Source organism: Lepus europaeus, chromosome 18 (assembly GCF_033115175.1).
Source record: "Lepus europaeus isolate LE1 chromosome 18, mLepTim1.pri, whole genome shotgun sequence".
Classification (NCBI taxonomy): Eukaryota; Metazoa; Chordata; class Mammalia; order Lagomorpha; family Leporidae; genus Lepus; species Lepus europaeus.
In genome coordinates, this window is record NC_084844.1 from 17,659,864 (window position 1) to 17,677,138 (window position 17,275).

At 41.8% G+C, this 17,275-nt stretch overlaps 1 protein-coding gene across 1 annotated transcript in view; it reads left to right on the forward strand.

Moving 5' to 3' along the window:
- The window catches only part of NSF (N-ethylmaleimide sensitive factor, vesicle fusing ATPase), a 178,494-nt gene that overhangs the window by 145,674 nt on the left and 15,545 nt on the right, over window positions 1–17,275 (forward strand). Inside the window, exons 16-17 of the mRNA XM_062216514.1 lie at window positions 705–771; window positions 2,560–2,639. Coding sequence (XP_062072498.1) covers window positions 705–771; window positions 2,560–2,639 — 147 coding nt within the window. The remainder of the gene's footprint in view (window positions 1–704; window positions 772–2,559; window positions 2,640–17,275) is intronic.

The window sequence follows — 17,275 nt, forward strand, 5'->3', positions numbered from 1 at the left end:
GCAGACTAACAGAGAAAAGAGGAAGAGACAGAGAGAGAGGTCTTTCATCTGCTGGTTCACTCCCTAAATGGCCACAACAACCAGAGCTGGGCTGTACCGAAACCAGGATCCAGGAGCTTCTTCTGGATCTTTCACATGGGTCAGGGACCCAAACACTCGGGCCATCCTCTGCTGCTTTCCCAGGCACATTAGCAGGAAGCTGGATTGGAAGTGGAGCAGCCAGGACTCGAACTAGCACCGACATGGGATGTCTGCAGGCGGCAGCTTTATCTGTTACACCACAATGCCGGCCCCCCACAATTCTTATAGATAAGAAATCGGCATTCCATTTTATTATACACCTGCTTCTTGGGTTACAACACTGAAACTGTGCTCTTAAGGTCGGTGTGATGAACGTGATGGGGTATGTCAGGTGACAGAGGAACAGCTGGCACCTGCCTCTCTGTGCTCAGCCATGATCCACATTGTGTCCTCCTGGGCAAGTCATTTAATTGCTTATGCTCAATTTCCTTGCAAGGACTTACTTTTTCAGTTCTAAAATCCTGTAGCTTATTAAACTCCAAATAATTTTTGTGGTTTGAAGTATTGATGTTTTACTATACTTTGTTTAGATATTGCCTAAGAATTTACTAAATGTGATATTCTTGAAAATTGTCATAATTACAGAGGGTGGTAAGATAATAAATGGTTTTGCTTTCTTCCAGATCTTTGATGATGCGTATAAATCCCAGCTCAGTTGTGTGGTTGTGGATGACATTGAGAGATTGCTAGGTGAGTCATAACATCTATCATTGTATTCTCTTTGCCACGTTGCAGCTAATGTCTCAAAAATTATAAGTGAAAATAACAGGTATTTATAAACTGTAGCGCAATCAAAATATTCTTCTTTGTCTTACAAGGAAATATTATCTTTTACATCTGATGTCAGTGACAATATTTATGCTAATCTGTTTTATGACTGATTTCAGTATAAACTGCTTCTTGAAAGGGTATGTGTCTCATATTATTTTCTGTCTTCTACAATGTGCCCTGCCCATAGAATATGATTAGTAATTTTCATTGATGCATATAATTGCTATAGCTCAGAGGACCACTTGTGAATTTTGACAAAACTAATGAAAGAAGAGTTTAGGATCAGAGTGAAATCCACAAATCTGCTAAAACACTTGGGGCAGAAGTTGTAAGCTTCCTGTGCCTCAGTTTCTGTTCTTACAAAACAGAGACTGTAATCCACTCCTTGCTGTGCCACAGAGTAATTGTGAAGACAGATGTGGCAAGCATTCTGAAAGGTAAAAGTGCTCTATAGTAATGTTTAAACTATTTGGTAAACATCTCCTGTGTGGAAGTACACTCCTACAAGAAACGGAAATGAGTACACTGAGTCTCTGAACTCAGTGCCCGAGGAGCAAACTACAAGGAAGTGCCAGGAAGTTGTTGTTTCTCTTGGATTTCATTTCATCATAAAATTAAGTCAAGTTTTGCATAAATTCACTATAATAATGGCCCAATATGGGATAATAAACTCTATTGAAATAGAAAACCACCTAACGATTTAATAAATGTCTGAAAATACTATCCAATGCTTGATTAATCCCTTCTTCCATAAGCTATCCATAATAGTATAGTAATGATTTCACATCAGCTGTTTCTACTACATTTTCCCCGTGATTTTCAGACTTGTGTTAGGTCCTCTGTAATTTATTTTTTAAGTTTTGGGAATATTTGTTATAAAGCAAAGCTGGCATATCTATGAGGTATTCTTAAACTGATAGTTTTATCTAGTGACCTGGGTTTTTGGTCTGCTGTGTTGGATACATCTCAGCCTAGTTTATAGGATTATTTCTTTAAAAGCTTTTAGGCACAAACTCATAGCTCTGTGTAAATTCCTTTATCTAAACACAATTGAGATGTGTGGTCATAGCAACACTACTGTGTCAGGAATGTGTGCCCTCTGCGTATATTTTCCCTTGTATGAATAGTTATTATCTGTACTTGTTTGTTCATTTATTCAGTAAGCATGAGATGAATTACTAGGGTCCCAGAAGTAAGATGCTGCCTGTCTGCTATAACATATACTGGCAAAAATTAATGCAAAGTAGAAGGTGTTCTGTGTTCTGGATACTGAGAAAGGGACATGGGGGGCTGATGGCTGCAGGTAGATCTAAGACCGGGACGAGAGTGCTCATGCTGTATGCTAAAGTCATTGTTCGCTTATGATTTCCCCTCCATCCATTTTCAAGTGACATATTTTGTTAGCCATACCATATTCCTGTCATGGTTTGCAGTGATATCTTAGAACTGCTTGGTAAATATATCTGCTATCCCTCACCACCCATCATACCAAACAAAACAAAAAAAACTCTGAAAATCAAAGTTGTCTACATGAACTCAAAAGGGTTTTTTAAAAGCTTTTTCAAGACATTTATAATTTAAGGTTCTTCTGTGATATTTTAAGCATCAGGATATTAGAGCTTTTTTCCCTACAGATAGTTGCCTGAATGTATGAGGAGTGTGGGGTCTACACATAGAGTCCCTAACACAGCCATGTTTCTCTTCCAGATTATGTCCCTATTGGCCCTCGGTTTTCTAATCTGGTCTTACAGGCTCTCCTTGTGTTACTGAAAAAGGCACCTCCTCAGGTAAAAATAATAATAAAAGTTTTACAGCAAATTGCAAACAGTACATGCTTCCTAAATAAGCAACTTGTCATAAACATAAAATTCTATTGTTGAGGGAATTTTGAAAAGTCATCTGGTCTGGCTTCTGCCTTAAGGTAAACAATTCTCTTAACAGAATTGCTCTATTACTTTTCTGAAGGTATCAAAATCCACAGTTTTAAATAGTATTATATTTTTTTGTTTTGTGAATTCTCTACCATCCCTCTTTCACCTCCCAAGAGAGATTATAATATTATAGAATAGATTACTTGTTCCTTTTTGCTTCATTTATCATTTTCTAGAATTTATATTTGGGGAAACTTATTTCCTATGGGCAAATTATTATTAATTTTCATAGCTGATCTTATATTACTTCTTGGTCATGTGGTGATTTTGAGGAATGAATTTATAGCCAGGATCTTGGTTCATGTGGTTGCAGTTTTGGGATGGGGCTATTAGAAACTGATGATTTTGATAGTTTAACAAATTTAAAACCAATCTATGAACGTTCATTAAATATGTTAATTATGTCGTGGTTGCCAGAGCATGTTTGGCTATGTCACAGACACAAATTCTCTTGACTGATTCAATGAGCTATAACCTTAAAGAAATGCCAATCAGGCCGTTGCCACAGCTCAACAGGCTAATCCTCTGCCTGCGGCGCAGGCACCCCGGGTTCTAGTCCAGTCAGGGCACCGGATTCTGTCCCAGTTGCTCCTCTTCCAGTCCAGCTCTCTGCTGTGGCCCGGGAGTGTAGTGGAGGATGGCCCAAGTGCTTGGGCCCTGCACCTGCATGGGAGACCAGGAGAAGCACCTGGCTCCTGGCTTCAGATCAGCACGGTGCGCCGGCCACAGCGGCCATTGAGGGGTGAACCAACGGAAAAGGAAAACCTTTCTCTCTCTCTCACTGTCCACTAAGCCTGTCAAAAAAAAATGTCAATCAAAGGCCTATACAAAGGGGTTAAGCACTAACTTGAAAAACATCTTAATGTCTCATGTTTGAAGTTAGAAATATAAACTAATTTGTGTGGAAAATAGCTTGTGAATCTAATTTTTAATGTTTTTAAGGTTTTGCTTCTGAGAAGCTTTTTCTTTTCTTTTTTTCTTTTCTTTTTTTTTTTTTTTCTTTTTTTTTTTTTGAAGCTCTATTTATTTATTTGAAAAGCAGAGTTATAGAGAGGCAGAGGCAGAGAGGTCTTCCATCCACTGGTTTATTCCCCCAAATTGCCTCAATGGCTGGAGCTGGCCGATCTGAAGCCAGGAGCCAGGAGCTTCTTCTGGGTTTCCCACATGAGTGCAGGGGCCCACGCACTTGGGCCATCTTCCACTGCTTCCCCAGGCCATAGCAGAGAGCTGGATCGGAAGAGGAGCAGCTGGGACTAGAACCAGCACCCATATGGGATGCTAGCGCTGCAGGCAGCAGCTTTACCCCACTACACCATAGCTCCAGCCCCTCCAGTTCCTTTTTTGAAGTTTTTAAGACTTTAATCATTTTTCCAATTTATTAAGTGCAAAAATATGTAGAGGGTTGATACAAATGATAGATATTTCTATGTAATGAAATAGTGCTGGCCCCCTAATTTTTATTTTAACAGTTAAAATTATATGTGTGTTTTACACTTAAGGGTAAAGGACTTTCATTGAAAAGAAACATAACCTACAACAGCCTTGAAAATTTGCTGCATATTTGCACTGTGGAAGGATTTTTTAAAATCATCTTTCCATAAACTGTCATTTTCAGTCATTGGCGTTGTAGCTTATACTCAGGCTGAAATTAGAGAAAGTTTTTTCCTTCTGATTCCTTTAATATTTTTATAAATACATACATAGGTGTCTCTAAAGTTGTTGAAATAAACATAAGCAATATCACCTCAGTATCTATATATTATATACATAATCTGTTATAAATATAATACATATTATGCACACCTAAAAAGCCTAATTTTTTGAAATCATATTTAAAATTACTAGAATGGGATATTTTTTACAAGTATTTAAATTTATTTTTTATAATATTCAAAACTTTAGCTAAAAATAATTCATGATAAAAGTCGCTTAAAAGGGGTTGGCACTGTGGCATAGTGGACTAAGCCTCCGCCTGCGGCGCCGGCACCACATTTGGACACCAGTTCATGTCCTCGTTGTTCCTCTTCTGATCCAGCTCTCTGCTATGGCCTGGGAAAGCAGTAGAAAATGGCCCAAGTCCTTGGGTTCCTGCACCCACAAGGGGGACCCAGAAGAAGCTCCTGGGTCCTGGCTTCAGATTGGCCCAGCTCCAGCTGTTACAGCCATTTGGGGAGTAAACCAACTGATGGAAGACCTCACTCTCTGTTTCTCCCTCCCTCTGTCTTTAACTCTACCTCTCAAATAAACAAAGTCTTAAAAAAAAAAAAAAATGGGCACCAATTCTAGTCCTAGCTGCTTCTCTTCCAATCCAGCTCTTTGCTATGGCCTGGGAAAACAACATAAGATGGCCCAAGTTCTTGGCCTCTGCATCTACGTGGGAAGACCCAGAGGAAGCTCCTGGCTCCTGACTTTGGATTGGCACAGCTCTGGCTGTTGCAGCCAACTGGGGAGTGAACCAGCGGATGGAAGATATCTCTCTCTCTCCCTCTCTGCCTCTCCTTCTCTCCCTGTATGACTCTTTCAAATAAAATAATTAAATCTTTTTTTTTAAGTCACTTAAAAATAATAACTTTTCAGTATGGCTTTAAATATCTTGTCCTTTCCTTTGCATTATTAAATATTATACACATTTTTTAAAATCTTTTTAAAGATTTATTTGTTTACTTATTTGGAAGACAGAGTTATTCAGGAAGAGAGAGAGAGTGACAGAGCCACAAAGAGAGAGAAACCTTCCATCTGTTAACTTCCCAGATATCTGCACCTGCTAGGGCTGGGCCAGGCTAAAGCTGGGAGCCTGGAACTCCATCCAGGTCTCCCATATGGGTGGCAGGAGCCCAAGCACTGGGGTATCTTCCGCTGCTTTCCCAGGAGCATTAGCCGGGAGCTGGATTGGGTGAGGAGCCGCCAGGACTCAAGCTGGCTCTCACATGGGCTGTCAGTATCATAGACAGCAGCTCAACTCATGGTGCCACAATACTAGACCCAAATACTGTATATGTTGACATTGATATAAACAGAGAAACAACCCCTGGCTGAGAATTATCCAAAATATAAATATTAATAGAGATAAACAAAGTAATAACAAATGGACTATAATATTTTGATTAAAGATTTCAGAATAACTGTTTCTATTTTGTAAAAGACTCTTTTTTAATTAGTTAATTTTTTTTTTTTAAAGAATGCAAATTTCGCAAGTACAACTTTAGGAATATAGTTATTCTTCCTACCATACCTACCCTCCCACCCACTCTACTACCCCTCCCCCTCTCCTCTCTCCATTTCCTAGTCCCATTCTCCATTAAGAATCATTTTCAGTTAGCTGTACACAGAAAACCAACTGTGTACTAAGTAAAGATTTCAACATTTTCCACATACGTGCACACACACACACACAGAGAACTAGTTTTATAGTTAACTCTCATAATACAACTCATTGAGGGCAGAGGTCCTGTATGGGGAGTTAGTACACAGTGACTCCTGTTGTTATTTAACAATTAAAACTCTTATTATGATGTCAGTGACCACCTGAAGCTCTTGACATGAGCTGTGTAAGCTATGAAAGCCTTTTGAGTTCACAAACTCTGTCAGTATTTAGACAAGGCTATAAGCAAAGTGGAAGTTCTCTCCTCGCTTTAGAGAAAATTACCTCCTTCTTTGATGGCCACATCTTTCTGCTGGGGTCTTACTCACAGAGGAGGAGTGAGAATGAACATTTTTTGCTACAGTGTCTTGGCTTTCCACACCTGAAATACTCTCATAGGCTTTTCAGCCAGACCAGGAAGCCTTAAGGGCTGATTCTGAGGTCAGAGTGTTACTTAAAGCTATTGTCATTCTAAAGAGAATGGAACATTCTCTGCTGTAAAAGACTCTTAATGGAAGGAACATTATTTTATGCTTTTAAATCTCATAACATCTGGCATGGAGGTTTATCCATATAATACATACTTCCATGAACCACTTGTTCAACAAATAATATATATATATATGTATATGTATATATATATAACTTATAAAATGCAAATATATTTATTTAGTGGGTTTAAGTATTTGAGTATTGCTTAAATTTGTATTTAGAGAGGGTATAATTAGAGTGAAACATCCAAAAAAAATGTTCCAATGACCAAGAAGTACATAAAAATATATTCAGTATTATTTAGTCATCAGAGAAGTAGAAATCCAAACTAATATAGCGAGGTACCATTTCACACCTCCTAGGGATGGCTGTTTTCTACATGTCAGATAATAAGAAGTGTTGGTGAGACTTTGGAGAAGTTAGAACCAATATGCACTGCTGGGGGCTGGCGCCGTGGCTCACTTGGTTAATCCTCTGCATGCGGCGCTGGCATCCCACATGGGCGCCTGGTTCTAATCCCAGTTGCTCCTCTTCCAGTCCAGCTCTCTGCTGTGGCCCAGGAGGGCAGTGGAGGATGGCCCAAGTGCTTGGGTCCCTGCACCTGCGTGGGAGAACAGGGAGAAGCACCTGGCTCCTGGCTTTGGATCGGCACAGTGCCGGCTGTAGCAGCCATTTGAGGAGTGAACCAATGGAAGGAAGACCTTTCTCTCTGTTTCTCTTTCTCACTGTCTATAACTCTACCTGTCAAATAAATTTTAAAAAAATTTTAAAGAAAATATACACTGCTGGCTGAGGATGTAAAAATTGTGAAGCCTTTGTAAACAATCTAGTAGTGCCTGTTTATTTATTTGAGAGGCAGAGAGACAAAGCACTCCCAATCTGCTGGTTAACTGCCCAAATGCCTGCAAGGGCTGAGGTTGAAGCCAGGAGCCAGAAACTCAATCCAGGTCTCCCATCTGGGTGGCAGGAACCCAGTTGAGCCATCACTGCTGCCTCACAGGGTCTGCATTAGCAGGAAGCTGGAATCAGAAGCCAAAGCTGGACATTGAACCCAGTTACTCTAGTATGGGACACAAGCAGTGTCTTAACTACGATGCCAGATGCCCACCCCTAGCAGTTCTTTACATATAGAATTATTGTATGGCCTAGCAACTCCACTCCTAATATATGCCCAAAAGAAAGGAAAATCTATGTCCATGCGAACACTTGTACATTAGTAATTATAGCAGTGTTACTTATAACTGTAAAGTAGGAACAACTCATATGTTCATCAAATAGAATAAAATCCATTATATCCATACTCAATCAAATTTATTTGGCAATTTTTTTTAAGATTTATTTATTTATTTTGAAAGAGTTACAGAGAGAGGGAGGCAGAGAGATCTTCCATCCACTGATTCATTCTCCAGATGGCCACAAAGACCAGGGCTGAGCCAGGCTGGAGCCAGGAGCTTCATCTGGTTCTCCACATGGGTGGCAGAGGTCCGAACACTTGGGCCATCTTCTGCTGCTTTTCCCAGACCTTGAGCTGGGAGTTGGAGCAGCTGGAACATGAACTGGTGCCCATATGGGATGCCAGCCTCACAGACAGTGACTTTACCTGCTAAGCCTCAATACCAGCTCCCTTGGTGATTTTTTTTTTTAAATGCAGTACAGTTATCTCTTGGTGTCCATGAGGGATTGGTTCTAGGACCCTTGAAGATACTGAAGTCCAGTCCCTTTTATGTATATAAAATGACATAGTAGATGCATATAATCTGTTCACATCCTTCTGTATACTTGAAATCATCTCTGGATTACTTGTAATACCTAATACATTGTAAGTGCTATAAATAGTTGTATTGTTTAGGAATAATTGCAAGAAAAAAAGTCTGTACATGTTCAGTACAGAGAAAATTTTCTTTACAAATATTTTCAATCTACAGTTGGTTGAATCTGAATATGAAAAGCCTCAGATCTGAAGGCCGAGTGTGCAGCAGCATGGATGAACCTTGAAAACACACATAGCAGAAGCACCCAGTCTCTCTCTCTTTCTCTCTTTCTTTCTCTCTCTGTCTCTATCTCTCTCTCTTTCTCTCTCACTCTGTCTCACACACACACACACATTATGTCATTCCATTCATACAAAATTTCCAGAATTGGCAAATCTATCTAGACAGAAAGTAGATTAGTGGTTGCCTGTAGCTGGGATGGGGAGAATAGCAGGAAACTGCTAATAGGTGTGGGGTTCTTTTAGGATGATGAAAATGTCCTAAAATTGAGTATGCTTTTGGTTACACACATCTGTGAATATACTAAAAACCATTGAATTGTTCACCTTAAAGGGTGAACCATGTGCTAGGTGAATCGTATCTCAATGAAGTGGTTACTTTAAAAAGAGAACACTTTCAGAAGCTACTTAAATGATGAATGTAGAATTCTGTGGAGGGTTAGAAGTAAGGAGTGAGCATGCAAGGCACATGGCCCAGCTTGGGAGGAATCTTAGAAACAGGAATTGGATCAGTAATAAGCTACGTGGAATGAATTTCTGTAAGGACCAAAGAGAAAGGATTTGGAAATATGTAAGAAGTAAACGACCTGGAGACTGTAGTGATTGGAAATGATGAAGATTCTTTTTTAAGGACAAACCAGACTGGCTGTGGCTCACTTGGCTAATCCTCTGCATGCGGCACTGGCACCCCGGGTTCTAGTCCCGGTTGGGGCACCAGATTCTGTCCCGGTTGCTCCTCTTCCAGTCCAGCTCTCTGCTGTGGCCCAGGAGTGCAGTGGAGGATGGCCCAGGTCCTTGGGCCCTGCACCTGCATGGGAGACCAGGAAGAAGTACCTGGCTCCTGGCTTCGGATCAGCACAGTGCGCCGACCATGGTGGCCATTTGGGGGGGGTGAACCAACAGAAAAGGAAGACCTTTCTCTCTGTCTCTCTCTCTCACTGTCTAAATCTGCCTGTCAAAGAAATAAATAAACAAAAATAAATAAAATAAGGACAAACCAGCCTGTCAATCAGAATTTGGTAGCTGTGACCTGGACTGCTAGATGACCTGTTATAGTAGGGGATCAGTGGCTGGAGAAGTTAGTATATGTAACAATTATAGTTGGTGTATACTTAACTAAGTAAAAAACATGCTTTGTCTGTAGCACCTTGCTTTTTAAAGTTAGTTTATATTCTTAAGAAAATAGGGGGGAAATTTCAGGCTGAGCAGTATCAAGAATATCCGTCATTCTAAAGTGGAAGCTCTCACTTTACCAAACAGTTATCCTGTAGGATTCTCAGATGTTCACAGGGCACATGGAACTGAAGGTTACAAAGATGTGTAGCATGGTACAAAACTACTCTCACTGACAAGAAAACACAGAAGTTGTGGGTAGTTTTCTTTAAAAGCAACTGTGCAGGTATGCAGTACAGCGGTCAGTCACAAGATCCTTCATTTTGCATTTTTGGTGATTCCGGCTTTCACACAGCAAAACTGGGTGTGCGTGTGTGCACATGCTGAAATAAAAGAATCCCTTCAGGGCCACTATGTTGTTAGGTATCAAGATATTCTCTCTGCTACTCCCACCCCTCCCCCACTCCCTGCTTGTAAATTGGCTTTATTAAAACTGGTTCACAAGCCCTCCTTTTTTTCCTTTGTTATTGTCTTGGTCTTGAATTTTCGGTGTAGAACTAAAAATTCAAGTCAGATTTCAGTTACTAGGATAATTTCTTTGAATTTTAAATTTTTCTAACTAAATGCATAGATTTTTAATGAATGCAGTTTTCAGTGGATTTGCTTTAAATTTAGCTGGAGAGTTAATTTCATGATTGATTTATTAGCCTTTTGAAAGTATAAAAAGTGGTATCTGTAGTTCACGAAGACTGAAAAACATCATCACATTTTGTTTAGCATCTTTTTAAAACCAATTAAAAGCTTTTCTAAAATGGATTGAACAGGAGAAAATAAAACATGTTCCCTAGGTCTTTATTTCAATCAGGTTTCCCTGTGTTGTGCAGGAGAAGAGATGGAGGGGGGATAGAAAGACTGAAAAGCGCTGTCCCAGCAGGGAGCCAGGCCGGAGAAAAGGGCTGCTCTGAGAACTCAGCAGCCGCAGCTCAGAAAGCTCCGGGCCGGCTTCATCTACATGCAGAGTCACACAAGGCGTGGGGTGCTCTCCGGCACACGGAGGCTTCACATGTGCTTCCCTGCTGATTCCTGTGAAAAGCTAACAATTGGCTTGGAGGCTAAAAGACCACTGCAGTTCACCCTCCCCGAGCTGGACGTACAATTTGTCCAGTGTTAGGAAATGTCCGGCTTAGCGGCGAGAGGCTTGAAGACACCCCTCCTTCCAGGGAGATTCCTAAAGCCGCCTCTTTTACTTGATGACACTGGGGCTCTTTTCAAGTTCTGCAGATTTATGGAAGTTGAGGGGGATGTGCTTTTCACCATCAGGAGGGTGAAAGCCGCAGTCTCAGAGTCGAGGGAGCAGCAGTGGCGAAGTGGGGAGGCCAGGTGAAGCTGCAGCCTGCCACTCCGGGCTCTTCTGCCGCCTCTGTTTTCTGCCTGTGCGGGAGACAAAATAAAATGTCTGAAAAGGAACTCCTCGGACCGTAAAAAGACGTGACTTGCCAGTTTCCTCGCCGAGTGTGAGCGTCACCAGTTAAGCCCATTTGCCTGACGTTCAGCCCTGCTTTCCATGACACGTCTGTGGCTCACTTTGGAAGACTGCACCTTCGTGTAACAGAAAGGCCTTGTGGTTTATGAGGAACCTCCTGTCCTTTTTATGTCATGGCACATAGAAAGCCATAATATCTGACGACAGCCTTGAGTAAGTACGTGAGGCCACTCACAGCCCACCAGGGCCCAGCCAGCCAGCAGCTGACGGGAGTCGGTATCTTAGTCCATGTATGTTTACAGCATGCCAGTGGAAGACTCTTTAGAAACTGCAACCTTTTTTTGTTAAGATTTATTTATTTATTTGAAAGAGAGAGGGGGGAGGGAGCTTCCATCTGCTGGTTCACTCTCAAGATGACTGCAATGGACAAGGCTGAGCCAGGCTGCAGCCAGGAGCCAGGAGCTTCATCCGGGTCTCTGACATGGGTAGTAGGGGCCAAAGTACTTTGGCTATCCTCCGCTGCTTTTCTGGGGCCATTAGCAGGGAGGACTGGCAGTAGAGCAGCCAGAACTTGAACCTCTATGGGATGCCAGAGTCACAGTACCACACACCAGCTCCAAGAAACTGCAAACTTGTAAAAGAAGAATATCACTCCAAATTCATAACAGTATTGCTGAAATATGACTGAAACCTAACAGTTGCTAGAATTTTAACTGAGTTATAGAGTTGGGAAAAATAATTTCACTACTTTTTTTTTTTTTTTTTTTTGACAGAGTGGACAGTGAGAGAGCGAGACAGAGAGAAAGGTCTTCCTTTTGCCGTTGGTTCACCCTCCAATGGCCGCTGCGGCCGGCACACTACGGCTGGCGCACAGCACTGATCCGAAGGCAGGAGCCAGGTGCTTCTCCTGGTCTCCCATGGGGTGCAGGGCCCAAGTACCTGGGCCATCCATCCTCCACTGCACTCCCGGGCCACAGCAGAAAGCTGGCCTGGAGAGGGGCAACCGGGACAGAATCCGGTGCACTGACCGGGACTAGAACCCGGTGTGCCAGCACCGCAAGGCGGAGGATTAGCCTAGTGAGCTGCAGTGCCAGCCACTACTTTGGCACCTAAGAATATTACCTAATAATAAAAATGCACTGTGGCATGGACACCAGGTTTCCTGTATGGGTGCCTGTTCAAGACCCGGTTGCTCCACTTCAGATCCAGCTGCCTGATAATACACCTGAGAAAGCAGCAGAAGATGGTCCAAGTGCTTGGGCCCCTACACCCACATGGGAGACCCTGAAGAAGCTCCTGACTCCTGGCTTTGGCCTGGCCCAGCCCCAGACGTTGAAGCCATTTGAGGAGTGAACCAGCAGATGGAAGATCTCTCTTCCTCCCTCCTTCTCTCTGTCTCTTCCTCGCTGTGTAATTCTTTCAAATAGATAAATCTTTTTTAAAAAAAAAAAAAATTAGGTTTTGAGCTGGGAGAGCATAATGTAGTGTGACCCACTGTCCAGATATTCAGGTGGGGACTCGGGCAGGCATATTCATTTAGCATCATCAGTCTCAAGACAAGATCGTTTTATGTAACCCTTACATGACGTCTCAGCACAGTCTGACTTCAGATATGTTGTTAGGGAGGCTCGGTAATATGAGGCAACTCTTCAGGCTTTGGGTTGCTTTGGTGAAATAAGCAGATAATGGAACAGCCTCCAAATGGGACAGGCCTAAGCATGAGTATCTCTCCTTCTATCTGTTCACAATTAACTCTGGCTAATGACTCCAATGTGACTCAATAAGATACATAATCACTCTAAAAAAGAGCTGTAGTCATTGTGCCAGACACATTAATTGTAATCACTGATGTGATGACTTTTGCATTGGACTTCATTTTTTTTTTTAAAGATTTATTTTTATTTATTTGAAAGGCAGACTTACAGAGAGAAAGAGAGAGGGAGACCGAGACTGCTTCCATCCACTGGTTCACTCCCCAAACGGCCTCAGTAGCTGAAGCTGGGCCAATCCAAAGCTAGGAGCCAGGAGCTTCTTCTGGGTCTGCTACATGGGTGCAGGTGCCCAAGTACTTGGGCCATTCTCTGCTGCTTTCTCAGGCTCATTAGCAGGGAGCTGGATTGGAAGTAGAGCAGCCAGGACTCAAATTGGCACCCATATATGCTGGCACTGCCAATGGCAGCTTAACCCACTACACCATAGCAGTGGCCCCTAGATTTCATTTTTTACCAAAAAAAAAAAAAAAAATCCATTGTGATGGACAATTTAGTGGCCTAGTGTCCCCATTTATTAAGTCCATGACATTAGATAGCTTCTGCATGTTATGAGATTCTGTTTAGTGTCCTTTGCTTAATGTAGCAGATTTCCTTGGAAAGTTCTGTATACAGAACTTAAATATGTGTGTTTACATAATATATATGTAGATTAATTTTAAGTACATCAGAAACAGTGAAAGAAAGTGACAAATCCTTTTAAAAACATTGATACAAATTTCTGCTGAGCAAAACCAGGTCATCCAAATAAGGTTTGATCTTATTCATTTGGTTTTGGTAGAGAACATCTGTCATAGGTATAAATACCAAAATGAACTGTAAGACATAGGTACCATTTTCAGATAGCTCAATTAAATATTTAAATTTTAATCATTAGAAAAATATTAATAGTATTGAGACAAAAAATATTTTCTAACAGCCAGAATGCCATCTTTTAGCACCATTGCCTTAAATATATGACTGTGATACAACTTCAGCTTTGGAAAGTTGTTGACTAAAATATAGTATTCGGTAGTGCTGAGGGTCTAGTGATGAGTCTCTGTGGAGCCTGGGGCAGAAAACCTGAGTTTGAGTCTTAGCTCAGATATCTTCAGGCTTTATAACTATGAACTAGTCCCTGTAATTGCTTTACATTTATTTCCTCATCTATAAAATGGAGTTAATTCATCTTGTCTTACATATCCCATTGAGAGTCTGATAATATGTAGTGAAGATCTTTGTAAACCTGTGGACTCTACAGACATAAGGTATTACAAGAAGAAAAGAGGTGCCTTTAGCTAGTCCCTGGCACCTATTTAGCTTGTAAGATGGGAAAACTTAAGAATTTAACTGCAGTGTGTAGCAAATTTCCATAGAAAGTGTGTTTAGAATTCCAGTTTGGGTTTCCCAGGCTCAACTTCCCTTGTTTGCACAACAGGAAAGAAACAGGGACACCTTCCTCCCCATCTCTCATTCACTGAAGTTCAGAGACTTCTAAATCCTAAAACAAATACTCTGGTCTGGGGCGGGAGGGTGGGTTGGGGGAGAAGGGTCCTGTTGTAAAAAGAAGAATGAGGTTAACACTGGAATTTCAGGGCTTGGGCAGGTAAGGAGCAGAGTGGGGGCTGGAGCTTGTGATCATTGTGAGACCTCTGAGGACACCCTGGCCAACTTGTCGTCAGCCTCCGGGACCTGGGCCACCTACTTTCCTTTGTAGCCACATGTTGCTTAAGACCAAAGTCCCCCCTTTATCCTGACTCCTGGTGCAGCAGAGTGCTGTGTCACGGTTTCTGCCCTGAAATGACACAGATCTCTGGAGATTTCCCAGGGGCTTATTCTGTGTAGCTTGTGTGCAAAAGCCACCTGAGAACTTTTGTGAGTTCCTTCCTCCATGAGAACATATTTAAAATTGCATTTTCTGACTCTTGGTGTAAAGATGAATATATAAAAACATCTATAATATATGTCATAGCTTCAATATATTAGAACATTTTCTTCAACCCAGAGTTTTCTTTTTTTCTTCTAAGAGAAATCAGAATATTTTCATGAGCTTCCTGAAGTTTATTGGGCCTTGGCCCTATGCCTGAGAGTTAGGTCAACCCTGCCCCTAGGAGGAGCTTCTTGAACCTCACATTACTTTTTTTTTTTTTTTTTTTTTTTTTCAAATCTTAGAAATTACAGGATTTGTGCTTACTTCTTGGTTCTTGGCTGTGTTCTGGATTGTAGAGATTGTTTCTCAAACTGGCCTCCAATTACTTGAGAGAATGTTACTGGACACATGGCTGAGGCCTAAAGGAGGCCAGTGGGCTGTGTGGGGTTACGTGAGGGGGAGTGTGGAGACAGGCGCATGTTGAAGTATGGCTGGGAACAGAAGTGCTTGCCACCTGGCAGGACTCTGGGAACGGTTGTAATAGTAACTGTGTCTCACGAGAGAGCTCTATAGCAAACTTCATTATAGTAACTGTTTCTCACGCCTTCTACACCAAACTTCATTTTGGCATTAAAAAATGCTGCAGCTTGATCAGTACAACTTTGTTTTTGTTTTTTTGTTTTTCAGGATTTTATTTATTTATTTGAAAGGCAGAGTTAGAGAGAGAAAGAGAGAGATCTTCTATCTGCTGGTTCACTCCCCAAATGGTCACAGCAGCCAGGGCTGAGCCAGGCCAAAGCCAGGAGCCAGGAGCTTCTTCCAGGTCTCCCATGTGAGCGCAGGGGCCCAAGGACTTGAGCCATCCTCTGCTGCTTTCCCAGGGGTGTTAGCAGGGAGCTGGATCCAAAGTGGAGCAGCTGGGACTTGAGCTGATCCCAACTTTGTTTTCTTAATTTATATAATCTTTTATCTCAAGAACTCAGAGGTCATTTTTCTAAGTGATATCTCTGCCTAATTCAGAATTAAAAGATCAGCCATTGCTAACCTGAGTTTAAAATACAGAGATAAAAACAATGAGCAGTTAAAACACAATGAACATATCTATGAGGACTAAACCCCAGTTCCAGCTCCCTCTCTGGATGTGAGGGCCTCACACAGCTCACTTCTCCTTTGCTGCCTGTCTCATCTATAGGATGAGAGAGAGATATCAAGTCATCTCTAGTTGTGGCACTGTGGTATAGAAGGTTATGCCTCCACCTGCACTGCCAGCATCCCTTATGGGCACTGGTTCCAGTCCTGGCTGCTCCACTTCCAATGTAGCTCCCTGCTGATGCTCCTGGGAAAGCAGCAGATGACCCAAGGACTTGGGCCCCTGCCCAGCCCCAGCTGTTGTGGCCATTTGGGGAGTGAACCAGCGGATGGAAGATTCTCTTTCTCTCATTCTCTCTCTGTTTCTCTCTCTGTATCTCTGCCTTTCAAATAAATAAATATTTTTTAAAAGTGGTTTCACATGTAAAATCTGATGATTCAGTGTCTTTTTTCATAAATTAGTACAAAATATTCTTAAATGTTTAAAGTAGCCTGCTTTTACCTACAATGCTTATTTCGAATGATTTGGGGTTAAGTTTCTCTTTCGTATCCAGTCTGCATCATAACTTGCCCTCCTTGTTGTCCTCTGCCCTGTTGGCAGCCTCACCAGAGTAGTTACGAAGAAGTAGACTAAGAATTTGCTTCAGGGTAAAAGTATAATGGAGAGTTTAAGTGTAGTTGTCTGCCTAGTTGTAGCATGATTTATTTGAAACATCCTTCCTTTGGTATTCAACTTAGACATTTAACTGCCAAAAAAAAAAAAAAGTAGAAGAAGAAGTTGCAGATGTTGGAGCAAGAGAAATCAGAAATGCATTTGGAGCATGAGGAGAGGCCCTGCTCCACTCCCCACCCCCCCACCCCCACCCCGCAGGCTGCTGGTTGTTTTTAGTGGTAGTCAGTCTGGGGAAACCTAGAGTTGTGTGAGACTTTTAATGATACTTGTTTATAGCTTAAATCAATGGCATCTAATGAATCTTATTTTTCCTCTTCTAGAGAAGCCTGTATTACCCAGCTAATAGCTGATTAATTGGTTAAAAGAAGGAAAAATGACAGCGTTTGTATCTCCTTGTCTCGTGGATGAAGCATACATGCCATGCTTCGTTCTGGGTCATTGTATTTAAGACTGGTTACTGTCGTCATGGCACTCAGCACGTGGAGCTCAAGGTGCAGATTCTCTGGACTAGGAGGCACTGATTTTCCTGTTGAATACTTGGTGTCCTGTGTACTTTTCTAGGGCCAGAAGGGAGGATGTAACAATGAGGGAGTCAGCTGCTGCCCCTGAAACCTGTCCTGGGATCCTCCCTTTCATTCAGCATGTGTTTACCTACTTTGTACTCGAACAAGGC